We start from the raw sequence: 16,195 nt of genomic DNA, 5'->3' as shown, positions 1-16,195 counted from the left end.
TGCAGCCCACTGCATAATGTGAAGAAAGTCGATTTAAAATGATCTTATGAACAGTACTGTTCAAAAGTCTTGAGCAACCTGTCATTTCTTTGCATTTCACTTCAAAGGAGCCAGGTATTTAAAAATGTCTTGGGCAGGCTTTCTGACATTTCTTTTTCACTAATTCTCCAGTCCAGCCCTTATACCTGCGCTCTCTGTTTTGTGTTTTGGATGAGTCGCTTAACACTGACTCATAAATCAGCCAAATAGTATTATATGAACCGCATCTGTATTATATTATTATATTGCCACATCGCAGACAACTTAGCAAAGAACCAATTATAAATCATATCTTTAGACACTTTATGACTAGCAGCCTTTTGCAAAAGCATGTGACTTCTTCCTAATTCTTTAGTCAAAACTATGAAAAACACTTACGATAACACGGTTTAACAGGCATAGAATATTTTTGAACCAACAAGGTCATTCCCAAAGTGCTATTGTCAACATGGTGTGCATTGTGTTAAAACAATTTAGGACACCAGGCAAGTAGAGGACAAACAAAGAACTGACAGGCCCAAAAAGCAGGTGAACAGTATCTAATGTCCTTAAGAAATAGGAAAAGAAATCCAGCCAAGACCTGAGAGATGCCTCTGGCTATTCAGCTGATCTACTGTCCTCTAAAGCTTCATCAGAAATGTTCAGTCTCAGTGGAAGTGTGGCTGTCAATAATCTGATCTTAATGAAGAGAAACAGGGAGAAGAGGCTGGCGTACGCCAAATTGCACAAGAACTGAACTGAAAAGTCTTACGGAGTGCTGAATCCAAATTTGGTTCAGATTATCATCAGTATGTATCAGCAATGAGCACAACAGTAAGGGTCCACAGCCATCTGTAAAACACGGTGGAGGCTCTGTCATGGTTTAGTGGTGTTGGAGATTGTTGGAATTATTAAAAGAGAAATTACCATCAGATTTTGATCTATGTTGGAATAATATCTGGAAAAGCATCTGATTGATTACAGCTTCACTTTCGAGCATGACAATGATCCCAGTCACATTGCCAGAGCAGTAAAAGGATACCTGCATAGAAACAAAATGCTTTTTTTTTTTTGTCCTAAATGTATGTTTGCAGATTTCAATAAATCATTGCACCTATTAGCTATTTTCCTAACAAAATATAAAGCAATGCAGGGTGGCTCAAGATTTTGGCACAGTAAAGTAGAGGCAGTGAATCCTATTTTATTTATTTACTCTCTTGAGATGCAGAAATCGAGTTTGTTAATTTCTGCGCACAAAAGATGGAAAAGCTATACTGTAACATGGCTTTGGTCTAATGTCAAAATCTTAAGAGAAGAGCGTAAAAAGGTCAGGCCTGAAGGTGCTTTTCTACCGAATACACACGTGTCCTTCTTTTCTTGACCCTCTCTTTGCAGAACACCCAGCCATACTCCCCTTTTTAGCTTCCGGAAGCAAAATGCAGAGGATGCGTCAACAGAAATTGAGCTGCATTCTTGCTTCTGTAAAGGTTAGTCTTTTTTTAAGCTGTTCTCTTTTTTTTCCTTCTATGTTTTCACGTCTCTCTCACATCACTGTATGCATTTGAGTGTTGGGCAGTAGGCGTGGGACCAACTCATGTTCAATGACTTCCCATTAACCCAAATACTCAGTGCGAAATAATCAAGTGTGTGTTTACATGCCGTGCATGATTAGGCAGGCGTGACACAAATACTGATCGCACCGCCACCCACTGTAAATATTTATCACCAAGCGCAGGCAGAGCACGCATAAATAATAAGCAAGTTGCTGCAAAGTTTTTTACAGAAACTGTGGCTCATGTATCAGTAAAATGTTTAGTGCGCAGATGGCTTAACATACATATGCATACAGCATGCTATAGCAGCGCATTCACAGAGCACTGTAGAAACACACACACACACACACACACACACAGAGTCGGGTCCGCCTCTTAGCAGAACCTTGCTGTCTGTGATCAGTGTGTAATGGCAGGATCTGTCCTTCTTCCTTTCATTGCCTCCTTTGTTCCATGTCCTGTTTTTTGCTATCGGCCACTGTGTGGGTTTGATTACAGCGCCTTGCACCGGTCTGCCAATCCCATTAGGCACTAATCTGTGACATGCTACTTGCTCCTCCATGTGTGTGTGCTCCTAGTTGTGTATGCACGCACATGTTTGATGTGTTTGATATGTCTGTGTTTGTACGGGTACACTCATGTGTGCACAACTGAGGCTGGCGGGCAGATCTCTTCCCTTTTCGTTGTGTGGCTTCTTATCAGAGGCCACTTGATGTCCTGATCCCCCTCAGAGGGTCTTGTTGAAGCAGCTATCAGCACACAGCATAGCCCACAGGCTACATGAAAGGGCTTTTATCCTGCACTCTGCTCTCTTTTTTAATCAACATTCCTCATTCACCTGCCTCTCAGGCCAAATTGCCTCATTTGTATTTGTTCCTTTACAAGCCACCAAACTCACAACACAGCGGCATGTTTTCTTTTTCCTAGTCATTTTGTTCCACCTAGAAGTTTTTATTTGGTTCTGAAACGCGCAAGTGAAACACAATGAGACAGGCGTGCGTACATGTACAGCCAAAGACAGGCTTCATCATCATCATCGTTCACAAAAAATTGGCATTCAAAGTAAGAAGCAAGAAGCAAAAAGCCAGTGCCTGACACCCATGTTTCTTCTTTTCTTTCCTTATGTCTTTCAGAGAGGGAGCCCTTCATTGCCTGTTCTGTATCAGCAGACAAGGCAGGCCCTATTGTTTGTGGAAGTCACAGTGAGAGCGAGGCTGGGGAGCACCTTCCAAAACACTCGCCCACCATAGATCTGCATTACCCGCTCCACTGGCTAAATAGATCAATCCATTTCTGCTCCCTCCAAACAATTACACACCTTAAAAGAGACAGGCAGAATGAGAGAGGCTGTAATCGAAGCATCTTTTCTCTTATTCATTCTTCTCCCCGCTTGATGATAGCGAGAAAAAAAATTACATCCATTTAATAACCTCATTGTTAGTGTACTAGAGTGAATATCAATATGTTGTCACTATCAAAGCGAGAATGTGATACATATCTAATACGAGCGTCATCCCGCATCCCATGAATTTGAACTTTTTCTAGTGATTTCACACTGCAGCAAACGTTTCTTATTCATCTACAGAAGTTGTTTAAACTGTATAAAGACACAATATTTCCACTAGTGTTCAGATTAGTGAGTGCAAAGCGTTACATTTAAGTGGAGCACCATCTTTCACACTTTTCAGTGTGTTCCATCTCCAGCTAGTCTGACATGATTTACTTGCTGTTCAGTGTGCCGCAAGTCCCTTATTAAAAGGAGCAGAGGGCACTTTTTCAAGCAAAATAACACACTGTGACAGGATGTAGCCCATCTGTGAGATAGCCCGAGAGCAAAAGTGACCTGCCAGCAGATGCTTCACCATCTAATTTGTCAAATCGGGAGATCGAGCTCTGAAGTTGATCAAAATGAACTCCAAACGGCCGTGCCGCATACAGTCCAGCTTCACCCAGGAATGATTCGTTCCATCTCTGAGCCTGACAACGCTTCTTTCTCCTTCAGCTTTGTATAATGTCATCACGATGACAAACAGAAAAATTATAAACTAATCATAAACAGTGCATTGTTTGAGATATCCACTTTGTTAAAGGATGAGACTCTAAGCTGACAGATGCGGTTCAGACTCCCAAAAGTGCCCAGATTGTCATCCTTATGACATATTTGTACATAGTAATGGTGAAGGAGTTCATTCCAAGTGCTGCTGATTAATTTATGTTCATTTGCTTTTCTTTATCCATTGTCAATGTCACATTAAATGGATCTTGATGTATTTTCTTGTCTGGAGTCTTCTGTTTTCAGAGGGTCCTCTTTAGTGCTATTTCAAGTGGTTTCTGAGCAAGCATGATTGATTTGTTCAGCACTAAACAAGAAAGGGGAAAGGGTAGGCTGTGTTTGCACTAAATCCTTTTGTTAAGGCAATTGTCCTTGGGTCTTTTTACTAACTGAAGTCTGAGCAAATTGCAATTTAATGCACCCAGCAAATTAGAATGCAGACACCTAAGTTGCCAGCAAAGATGGGAACAGGCAGGAAATCCTTGAGCGTTCCACTTGTGCTCGCTGCACTGTTTGCTTGAAGGGGACAAAAAAGAACAGAGGACACTTTTAGTTGCTCTTACATGCATATGTGGGTTGAAATGACGACATTTGCATACAACCCTTCTCTTCCCGCTAACAAACCTCTGGTGGATTGCATTTCAGACCGAAAGTGATCCTCAGTGGTGTAACCTGTTACTACTTTTGTTCTGGCAGAGGTAATTTTGATATGTCACCAGACAGTAGATCATACATATGCAAATGCTGGACAGATGAGCCCAGAGGGGGGGGGGAAGTGTTTAAAATCATTGGGAAAAATTGAGAATCTATACAGAGAAAGAGACCCGGAGGAGGAAATATTAAATCCGAGTAGCTATTTAAAGCATACATAATAACAGCTGCGGTGAATCATTCAAAAGAGTTAAAAAGGTGACTACATCAATCCTGCTGTTCCTGTCAGACGATTTAACGACTGCATTTAAAAAAAAAATCCCTAAAACACAAATAAGTCAGTGTGATTGTTACCACTCACACGCTACTTTTTCTAGAAGTTGTATTTGCATCTTTAAGTAAAATCTATAAAATTCTCTTTACATGAAATGTTTACAATTGTGCAACTGACCGCATATAAGTTATAAAAGAAGTAAACAAAATATTAAAATGCTACTGGATAAAATAGATGCTAAAATGAACATTATTTGGAATGAACAATTCTGTGTTCAGCTGACATTTTAAATATATTTTCCTTCTACTGTTAGTTTATACAGATAATGCATTAATATCTGGTATATGTTTTAAAAAGAAGACACGTTACAGATTTTCTTGAAATACTGTCAACAAAAAACTGTCTATATCTGCCCCAGACTAAGGTATCTGCCAGAAATGTTGCAGAGAAACCAGAAAAAAATCTTTAAATATATATTTTTTAAATACTAAATGTCCTGAAGACAAAATCCACCACTCTGCTGGGAAGAAAGGCAGAATAATGGATGATTCTTGGCTCTTGAAAATTGCATAAATGAGCTGATGTTCATTTACAACTGGTGTCAAATCGGTGTTTTGCAACAAAATTGAATTACGGCTCAAAGATGAAATAAATGGCCTGCTAAAATTCTTACTTTGCCGCTGCATTCAATTATTCTGTCAAGTCAATAACAAGTCTGTCGGTGCTATGGCTGCACTGCATTATATTTTCAGATGCACATGTTTTCGTATGGTTTCAGATATTAATCATAAGACCTCCTCATAAATGGAATGAGTGAATATAGGTGCACATTACTGTTACTGAGGAAGGACAGCTAACAAAGTCACATGGCTTGCTTACTGGCATGTACAAGTTACTGGAGCTCTGACTGTGAGTTAGAGATTACAGAGTCCAACACAGCACCCTCCATAATTAAATTCATACACCTGGTTGCCACCTGCCAAGACTGCTGGAAATGCCATGAGTGTGTTTCTTTGTTGAAGAGGATTATGGGATTTCTAATTGGCACCGCCGTGCGCGAGAAACATGATGTTTCTTTAATGTAAACTCTTAAAGCAGTAACATAAGTCAGAAATGTGATGAAACTCTTTCATGCTTTTGTTGCGACAATAAAAAGAGATTAAGGAACTCGACAACTGTAACTGTTGCAGACATCGTGCGCACCGTTTTTATTGAGCTTCAGGATGAGCAGGATGCTGAAAAGCAGGACTTTCAATAGCAGTCTCAAGGCTGTACAACGGAGCATTGAAAAGTGTCCAGATCTGCAACTGGGGCTGAATAAGAGTCCCTGAACCAGAGTCATGGCGAGACAGCTCAGACTCCACAGCAGGGGCCCCCAATCCCATTTAGAAAAGCCAACGTTATTTTATCAGGTCGTTTGAAATTGGCTGGCTGACTATTAAGGTTCAAATGAAGGTGCTGCAGCAGGCTGTGAGGGGGCCTGCAAAACTGCTCAATGTTAAAGGCAAAAATATGCTAAAAATTATACCATGAAGCAGACATGCACAGCATGGAAACACACCAGGGTTTCCTATGCAAAGAATTTTGCTGATTTATCCTGGTACACATAAAAATGCCAAATAACCCTCCATCTTCAGTGTGGTTTCCAAGCATATAAGCTGTCTGTTTTTCCGTTTTCTGTCACAGCATAAATCAGGAGGTGAGACGGGGCTGTACAAAGCCTCCACAGCTCAAAAGACTCCCCTCGTTTTTTTGGTTGTTTTTTTTAAACGTGCGAACGAAGCAATTCCTCGGGGTCTAATCCTCACACACTTGTATGCCTTTGTTCGATCTAAGCATATGTGTGTTTTCTCTCCTCTCCTCTTCTTCCTCTGTGTTGCAGATTCATCCCAGGACCTAACAGAGAGCTCCCATTGCAGGGCTCAGCGCCAGGCTCCTTCCCCTCATGTACCCTTTCTCTTCTCATCGAATGGACTAAAACTATTACATCCACGGCTACTGACTGGATTACCTGGGACCATAGAAAGGATATCCACCCAGATAAAACAGCTTTGCTCGCGTGGTGCCAAGGATTTGAAACCAGACTAATCCCGTGTTTGATCAATGAGCTCCATGTTGGTGACTCTCCTCTTCCACACAGCTGTGGCCAGTTTCTGACCTACTCTTCCCTCACTCTGTTTCCCTATTCAGAACTGAAGCAGCTTAGCAGGGGCTATTTAGAGGTTGTTAAAACATAATTTGAAGACGTTCTCCCCGCCCATCTGAGGGTGAACTTGTTGGCAAACTTTCATAGACCTGAACCTGAATCTGTGGAACTGAGGGCACATTGGGGGAAATTACGTCGGTTTATTTTTATTTCTGTGTGGAAAGCATTTGTATTTGACTCACTACCTGAGGCTGATCGCTTTGTTGTGGCTGCACCGAGGAAACTGTCAGCTGTTACCGCTAGAAAGGTCGATTAATGAAGACTCTCAGAGAGGCTTTAGGGTCAACCCCATGGCCTCACGCTCATCCTCCACGACGAACATTCTGACTTTTATTGGTGGGCATGCCCAGTGTAAATTCATGAGCACTTCTTTTCTTTGTATGTAAGATAATTTGTGTATATATACACATATATAAATACATTACATGTTAAGCTGACAGATCCAAGAAGCTGAAAAATATATTTACAGATTTCAAGCCCGTGTTGGAATCCTGAATAACCCTTGAACGTGAGCCAGAGGCTGTCGTCACGGTGCGGTGTGTCTAGGACTGCTTCGCATTGGGGGAAAAAGCCACAACGGAATCATAAAAATAAGTTCTGCTCACTTTTGTCATTCAGCAATGTTGTTTGGTTACTCCAGAAAGCGCTTGTTGTTTCAGTAAAGCTGAGGAAAACACTGTATAGAACTGCCTCACTAAAGAAAGCAGCAACACCCACCCGTGACCTTTCCCCTCAGACACATCAGAGAAACTCTGACCATAATAGGACAATTACGTTTCTGCAGCGGAGAGTGGTCACGGGTGAGAGTGTCTGTAATGTAGATGTTCCTCTTACACACACCAGAGAGATGATTTATTCAAAGTGACAGTGAGAAAGTATTAGTCACAAAGGAGAAACATAGTTATCCCCCAGTAGCTATAAGTACATTACAGGACAGCCTTATGAGAAATAAAAATGGTTTTCTATACTGATATGCTGCCTCCCATTTCTCCATAAGGTGACTGATATTTTGAAAAATGTTCCTCTTACGACTATTTGATATGTTGTAATATGTGGGTGGAAGATCTCGTCAGAGTTTCATTTATTTTATATGTTAACATTGTGAACAGAGTTTTTGCTTGAGTAAACAAGCAATCAAGAACGGCACAGGACGGGTATGAAAATGACTTACGGGCACAGACACACTCACAAACACACACACACACATGCGGTAAACACAAACGGATCTGTGATGCTTCATTTATATAATTCCCTTGCTGGCAGAGTGGATTTATCAAAACAGAGCATTCAATTCATTCATGCAATTAGAATAAGGATTTCCAATATCAGGCCAGGCAAAATTCCAGATGATTTTCAATATCAACCTCCTCTCTCGGCAGATATTAGATTCGTTTCTTGTCCCAGTGGATGCACTAGTGTACATTCATCATTTAGGAATTTGGCTAGTTTCGTGGAGCCCGGTGCCTCGCTGAGCAGTCACAGAAGGTATGAAAAAGACAGAGACATCAATCTCCCAGTGGTCTTGCCAGAATCATGAGGGAATATAGTAAAGGAGAGAGAGAGAGACTGCTTTCTCCTCCTGAATGGGTCATTTCCGTCTTTGTTTTCTCCTATTTATTGGGATTGGCCGTCCTTAAGTCTTATTTAGCTTGTACTAAAGAAAATGAAACAGTAGAGGAGTTTGTGCATATGCACGACCTGTCTGCGGGTGCTTTTTTGTTGCCATAAACGTTTGTCTTTTTTTACACGCACATCCCTGTGTGTGTGTATTTTAGACCCAGAGTCTGGGAGAAATACATCCTGCGACGACGTACTGTGAAGATTATCCTCAAATTCGGTGCTCGTGTAGGAAATCAAGCGATTTCTCCCTTCCTACTTATGCAGTTCTAAGTGGATTTTTTTTTTGCTTAAAAGGTGCTTGGGGATCAGAAACGGAAGAGGTGCTTTTCCTTTTGCCTTTTCTCATTCTCTTTTATGCACTGCTTAGCTCTATCCAGAAATGATGGAGTCGTGCTGTGGAGGGAGGTCCTGCACCATTTTAGACAAAGCAGAAAGGAGCCCAGCATGAATAAATAAGCGGGGCCAGGTCCTCCTCCCACGCCACAGGACTGTACAATCTCAAAAGAGAGACATCCATCAAGTCCTGCCGACCTCCCACTGAGACAGGGAGACAGCCATGACCACATCACGCTGGATGGCTAATCAACGCCTGACAGCAAGGACAACCCTTTTCATGCAGCCGAGATGTGCGCGCAGGATGTCGGCCAGTGTTGTTTATAAAACTTGCACTTGTAACTTCCAAGGGTATCTCAAGTAAAACCTAAACTTTTGCCCTGCATAGAAGGTAAATGCTTGGCTGCTTTTAGGAGCTTTCATAAAGAGCCTCACTCCTCTTTGACGGCACTTCTGTCTTCGCACTTTATCACATTCATATTCTTTAATCATTTTGGATAGCAACCTATAATTTGTGGAAAGGGCACACTCCTTACCTGTGGGGGCTTTGTGGCCTATAATTACAGTCATTATGGCCATGAGTCACGGTGAATATCAGCTTTATAATGATCATTCACTAGAGCTGGGCAACTAAGAGTGTTCGAAAATCCTTAATGACACTAAAACTTCCCCTCAATGATAGCTATTTTCTGCAACTTTGGGCATTATTACCAGTGGCCCATTTTCTATGAAATGTAATAGCACAGTATCAGACAGAGTAGAATTAATCCTTTTAATTATTGAACTCAACAAATGGGAGCAGTGGCAGCACTGTCACAGCTAACATGTTCATCACACCTTTTTTTAAAAAGAACTTGTAGTGGTGACAAAACACAAAGTTGATACACACACACACACACACACACACACACACACACACAAAAGCTGAAACTGATTCAACTGCATACTTTCAAGTGAAACACACCAATCCCCTGCTGTACACCATTGTTTGTAACAAATGAGCACATACTCTGATGGGTATGCAATACATCACTGTTCTAGTCCCATGACACTTAACCGTACCCACCAACCACCAATACCCTTGTCAGCCAAATGACTAGCCTGTCTATGATTGTCAGCGGCTGCCATAATGATAATTTATTTCCGTGCTCCTTTACACTTCTTCACCTTATTTCGTCTCCCATTTCAACCCAAAACGCAGCAAACTAAAATCCATCATGCTGCACATGCTGAATGGCCGAGCGTTGAGGATGACATTTCATGTCCCACAAGGGGCGCCGATGTCGTCACAGAGCAGCCTCCCTGGGAGATTTCACAGTTCACACTTTCCCATTAAACAGAGAGCATTTTTCATAGTGCTGAATCCACACAGCGGGACCGCTGTAAACACACAGTTTCTCAATTGTTTGCCACTTCTGAATAAATGACCAAGAGCCGAACTGGAAGGAGTGAGGAGTTAACTTCTTGTTCCGAGCCGCAGAGTACACGAATACGTCACATGAGTTTAGCTTGTACATCTCACAGTATTCAAAATTTAATGATTATAAAATGCAAAATAATGTTTTCATGCAGGACACAACGCAGGATGAGGACACACAGCACATCTCACAGGTTGAAAAGGCTGTTTGTTTGTGTTGAATTTGTGTTTTTTTTTTTATTGCGTTATTTTTTTCATAAAATGTCCAGTGCACCACAGAGTACTATAATTCAGACCAGTAAACACGACACAGCTATTTTCTGGTGTTGGCTTCAATTACATCATACAGTAAAGAAATAAAGACATACATATCAGAGATCTATCTATCTGTCTGTCTATCTGCTAGATAGACAGACAGATGCTGCTTTGATTGCAGAGAAGATTGTACCTTGGCATTTTTAAGGAGAGGTCAGATACAATTTCATGTTGTTTGTCCACAATTGTATAGACAGTTCACAACTGGCCTGGCCCCCAGGCTGCCTGCCAGAGACAAAGCACTGTGCCGTCAGTCCAAACCTGCCCACACACACAATATCTGCAGTGAACTTATCTAAAGTTTGGATGATGGAAAGGCAAACTAGAGCATTTGTCTTGCCCACACACTGCCTGAAAAGTTTTGCCATGTCATCGAGTTCATGCAATTTCCATTTTTCTCGTTCTCCATTAAGTTACCTGAGTTTCCTAATCAATTGGGTTTATCCTGTAAATGTGGGTTCAATTTGAACAAATAGTACCGTTGGATGATCAAACTGAATCTTAAACTGGAAATTACTAACAGTTCTACTGTTGTAGACTAGCGTTAGGCTAGTAATACACCAAGGCCAAATACCAAATACATGTTTAGTCCTTGCTCTGTCCTCACACAGGCTTTCACGAATAATAGAAATCCTAAAATTCGATTAAGCCATAATCTAATAAATTTAAAACATTTTCACAAATAAATTGCTACAATTCATATTCATTCTCTGATCTGTCTCTTCCACATTATATCATGTCTCAAGGCCGTCTCACAAAAGTTCCTCTTTTCTGAATTTGAAAGTGAATCCTTGTGATTACAGCATGACGCAGAACACCAAGTATGTAAAATCCACAATAACACATAAAAATCCATGGACTGACTAGACAGAAAGTGAATTGTTGCTATTCTCTCCTGTGTCAGGTACAAGCTGAGCGGTTATATAGCACAGTCTCAGCAGAGTCTTTAGTCTGGGTTAATGGTAAAGGTGATTTTCTGATGGCTGCAGGATGGAACCACTTTCCCCAATTCCACTCTCAGCCAATGAGCTGCCTCTTTCTCTGGTATGCAAATTAGAGGCACAAGGGCAAGCAGGGATTGTGAAGGACACAGTCTTTAGGCCACAAGGAGACGGAGCCACCCCGGAGGGCCAACGATGCCTCATTCAGATTCAACACGATCATTTCCCCTCGGCAGATGAAGTACGTCGGTGCTAAACTCAGACTGAATACAGTGCCGAGAACACAAGCAGGCATACCTTTAAAAAACGATTGCAACCAGTAGTCCAGTGTGGAAATCTTGTTTAATAATTGAATGTGAATGATGTGCTATCTGGGCCATAAAAGCATACCTTATAGTGGCATACATTCTTCAGAAAATCGCCTTAACCTGGCAACTGACATATACACACACAAGTACACAAAGGGGCTGAACACATGCCTTTACCTAAGCAGCCAGTATTGCAAACCTCGCTGCTAGATTGGAATTTTAAGATGAGCATGATGCAGAAATCAATTTAGATGTTATTCCCACGACAGTGCCTGGGTATGACTAGCCAGGGTATTTTCTATTTTGTGTTACCTTTCCCACCTTGATTTTTTTCCCCCAAGCTATCATCCCAAATAGAATGGTGTCTGCGCCTCAAGGCGGCGGCCATTGATCCACACTGGAAGTGAGACACTGCTGCTTGTGCCATCGGCACAATACTTGTTATTGGTCAGACTTCATCAGTGACTGGATATAGATGGTCAAACGTGCTGGCTGTACACAGACATGGTTGTGATACAACTGAGCTTTAACATCTCAGTGTGTGACCCAATGCTTCCAACTACATATTTATAGGTTTAAAAGGAAGTTATTGGAATTAGCCTATAAATTAAGCAATAGACTCTCATATTTGTATGTTTCATATGAAATAGCATAGCATTTTGGAAGATCTACGTCTCTATATGGCTTGCCTTTATGGTATTGTACAGCAGGGTGGAAGACTGGTGTAGTAGTTAGCACTGTCGCTTCTTGATTTGAACCTTCTTGGGGCAATTCTGTGTGGAGTTTGCATGCTTTCCCTGTACTTGTGTGGGTTTCCTTTGGGTGATCCAGTGTTCTCCTACAGTCGGAAGAGCATTGCGTTAATTGGCGATTCTAAATTGCCTGTAGGTAAATGTGAGATATACAAAGTGGTTAAAGATTCATAGTGCTATGCGATTGGGGTTTGCAGCCTAAAGTACTTTGAGCAGTAAGAAAAACACCAAAAATATGCTATATAAATGCAATCCACTGACCACAACCACGACAGCTACAGAAAATCAGACAAACTTAACGTGGCCACAATGCATAACATCCAACGAGTGCCCTGTTCGCTTCTTGTCCCTCGTGGATCTATTAGCTAGAAACAGCTCGTGGCCCTCTGGCTCTGTGCCGTCTACTAAGACATCTTGTTTTTATCTCATATAGTTTCATAATCTAAGTGAGCTGCAACCACTTTCACATTCACAGTTAGTTACATGTCAGCTGATATTATACACCACACCATCCCTACAACAGCTTCTTCATATCTTTATTCTGTATTAGCTTTTCTGGGAGCTGTCGCAAAGTTAACTCTCGGTCTGTCTTCCCTCTCAGACAGTAGATAGAAGACAAATAGGCCTGTGTATACATAATACCTGTAGGTGACACAATGCTTTCATAATGCAAACTGACAAAGTCAATAGAGCTGCTGAAATATGAAGGAAGGGGTTTTTTGGGGGGGTTTCATCGTATATCCTAATCAAGAGACATTCAGTGCACACTCGACCAGTGCTGTGAAACTGCCTTGTCTAATCTACTGTGCAGTTTTTATATTTTCATAAAGCCAAAATAAAATAAAAATGACATCAGCCGTTATGTGTGTTTTAAATAAAGCTGGGTTTTTTGAGTGCGGCGAACCATTAGTGCATAAGGTTCAGCTAGAGAGAAGCTGTGATCCCCCGGTGCAGTCTGCTGTAGGCTGTTACAGGAATGTCCCCTGCCACTGCTCTCATTTCGTGTAACACTGGCAGTGCATTTTCCTGAAGTGCTCAGAGCAAAACTACTTAAAGTCGTTCCCCATATGAACAACTTAGTAAATGAATGCCTGGAATGTGTCATCGATTAAACAGCACAGTCCTTCTCCTATGATTCATAGGCAGAGTGCGTGCACTCAGGCACATAATCTCTTTTTTTCATTTCAGCACCTCCAGAATTGCCTTCTAAACACAAATAATGACAGTGGCAGCAAAGCTCTGCAAGCCTATCCATGAGCTCATATAAAATGCGTTGATCATTTAGCTGATTCATAATTTTCCGCTACCCGAAAGCGCAGCTCTCTGCTGCATCAGACAGATATTTGTTTTACTACATCCTAAAAAGCAATATACCAGTATTTTCCAGATTACATCTGAAGGAAATTATAGCCTTTAAAAACGTGTTTTGTCACTTGTGGAGCCAATAACATGTAACATAACATGTGAGCTTAAACAGATCATAATAGTTTCTTTTATATACATTCAAATCTATCTTAACAACAACCTTCCAGTGATATTACAGCGATTTATTCACTTTAATAAAGCAATGAAATCAGTGTTACAGTGAAGACTGGAAATATAACTCAAACTTCACAAGATGATATAACGCCCATTTTACGTGTAACCTACCTTTCCAAATTTTCCACCATCTTCCACCTCAACAACTCGCTCCTGTCCCCATCTTTATTACATTAATCACATGTGCCTACATTAAATGAAATCCATTTAAATACCCCTGGTTGCACAAATTATTTGTGTAGCCAGGTTGAAAGACTTGGGAGTCAAAGGCGGCATAATTAGACGGGACGATTCTGAAACCTAATACAAGATGTAATTAAGGAAATTAATAAGGTGTCAGCCCCCTTTCACTGGGTGCTCTGCCTGATGATTAATCACAGCCTGGGCTAATTTGATTTGTGACAAGGAAAAGGATGACTTGGTAAGTCAGTTAGGAGAACCCAACTCGACAGCATATGACATTAATAAAACATGAAAAGTGGGGGCTGAGAGAGTAACGAAAATCCACTTGTGATCCACATGAAGCAATCAGATTAAAGGAGACTTTGGATAGATAGCCCTGTGACAAAGTCGCTGACAGGGGACTGAGTGTAATTTAATCAAAGCCTCTGATGTTACATTATTCTTATTAATCCATAATTGGACATACCACCATCATAAAGCAACAAGTATAGTCATTTATGTAGGTGGAGGTAAAAATCAAACTACATTCCAGATATAATGTGATCTTTTAAGAAGGTAGGAACACTGTATGACACATCGAAGCACTGAAAGAGGAAAAGATAAGGCCGAGGCATTAGTCACTGAGCCACCAAAACAGAAGATGAGTGCCGCAGTTCTTACTCGCAGGCACAGAGGAACATAAGAAATCATAAGATTTCAACATGCTTAGAGATTAAGGGCTGGGTTATGGTCTCTTCTTGTGACGCGATGTCCAACGACATTATGCAATGACGCTCAATGATGTGTGTTTATAATTGTTTCAACTGAAAAGCCAGTGATTACAGAGTAGAGGGAGGGAGCGGAGAGATGCAGTGTAAACCAAAAGCCGAGATAATGCCTGGTTTTCATACATGAAAAGTGCCACGAATATCATACAGCTGCCAGATCACCAATTTTGAATGTTGTAAACAATGGGGAGCGCAGACGTCCCTGTGTGAAGTCAAAATGGCAATCCAAAACAAAGCACAGTTCTGGCAGACCATAATGTCTATGTTGCTATGCTGTCATCATAAGATCCGGTTCACCTCCTGCTCTCTCCCAGTGATGCTTGATGAAAAGCTTAGTGGAGGGAAGCAAACAGAAGGTAACTAATTTCTCAAGTGAATTCTAATTGATTTGTGTTATATTTGGAGGGACAGGTAGGGGGAGCGAGTGTGTTTGTAATTGTGTTTACACCTGCAGAGAGTACACGTAATATCGAGAACATCTGTATACAATGCAACCCAACCGCTTTGCATTTAACTTGATCATTGTGAGAAAAACTGCGATGTTCTGCATGAACCTCAGGTTGAACCCCTCTGCCTCACAGAGGCTGACTGAGAAATACTCGATCAATTATCAATATCTACACTTTATGATAATATTTGAGGTCGTAGTTCATTTGAGTCTGTGTTCTGAATTCCAGTGTAGCTGTCCTAGATATTGTGTCTGTCATTTGTATGTGCCCACACTATGCAGAGTTACTTGAATTTACATACAATGCATTATTGTGTGTCTATGCCGCGTGCATTCAACCGCATACAAGCACAAACAAATACGGGGACTGAATGCAGCTGCAAGAAAAATTATTGTTCACTTGCAAATGCACCACAATACACTGCTATACTAATTTCCAAAAATTCCAGAGTACTGCAATTGTGGTTAAACCATTAGTTCCCCTTCATTTGTTTTATCCTACATGGGCAGACTGGGAAGGGCCATGGCTTGACCCAGGAGAGTGAAACCAGCCCTCCAAAAGGCTGCAATGAAGCCTCAGAATGGCAAAAGTCCAAGTCAGTTGATTCCAACTTGGGAAGTCATATAAGTTTCATAACTGAATGTAGATGCTACTAATGATATTTCCTAACAGAAGAGTATTGTACACATGTCGCAAGTGTTTAAGCAGTTTCCTTCTTTTATATCTCAAGGTTGTGCTGAGACACACCTACAGTGCTGCATATTCTTTACATACTGATAGAGAGACATTTCTCAGGATTTAACACAAAGTCTTCTG

General features: G+C 41.1%; 1 protein-coding gene and 1 long non-coding RNA gene across 4 annotated transcripts in view; one reads left to right on the top strand and one right to left on the bottom strand.

Moving 5' to 3' along the window:
- tafa1b (TAFA chemokine like family member 1b) overlaps nt 1–7,728 on the top strand; it is a 131,844-nt gene extending 124,116 nt beyond the window's left edge. The window contains exons 5-6 of one of the 3 annotated variants that reach the window (XR_014892440.1): nt 1,414–1,505; nt 6,432–7,728. Coding sequence is in view for 1 of the 3 variants with exons in the window: in XM_085273314.1 (XP_085129440.1) it covers nt 6,432–6,449 (18 nt within the window). In the remaining 2 variants the exon portion in view is untranslated. Of the gene's footprint in view, nt 1–1,413; nt 1,506–2,704; nt 4,400–6,431 lie in introns of those variants that run through there. The other 2 variants (XR_014892441.1, XM_085273314.1) reach the window with 2 other exon arrangements.
- LOC146573886 (uncharacterized) overlaps nt 1–16,195 on the bottom strand; it is a 46,541-nt gene that overhangs the window by 24,013 nt on the left and 6,333 nt on the right. The window lies entirely within an intron of this gene.

Source organism: Mchenga conophoros, linkage group LG5, assembly GCF_057382185.1.
Source record: "Mchenga conophoros isolate Kocher_MC1m ecotype Shallow Benthic linkage group LG5, M_conophoros_male_GT1.1, whole genome shotgun sequence".
Taxonomy (NCBI): Eukaryota; Metazoa; Chordata; class Actinopteri; order Cichliformes; family Cichlidae; genus Mchenga; species Mchenga conophoros.
The sequence above is the reverse complement of the archived record's forward strand: the minus strand, read 5'-3'. Positions and strand labels throughout refer to the sequence as shown.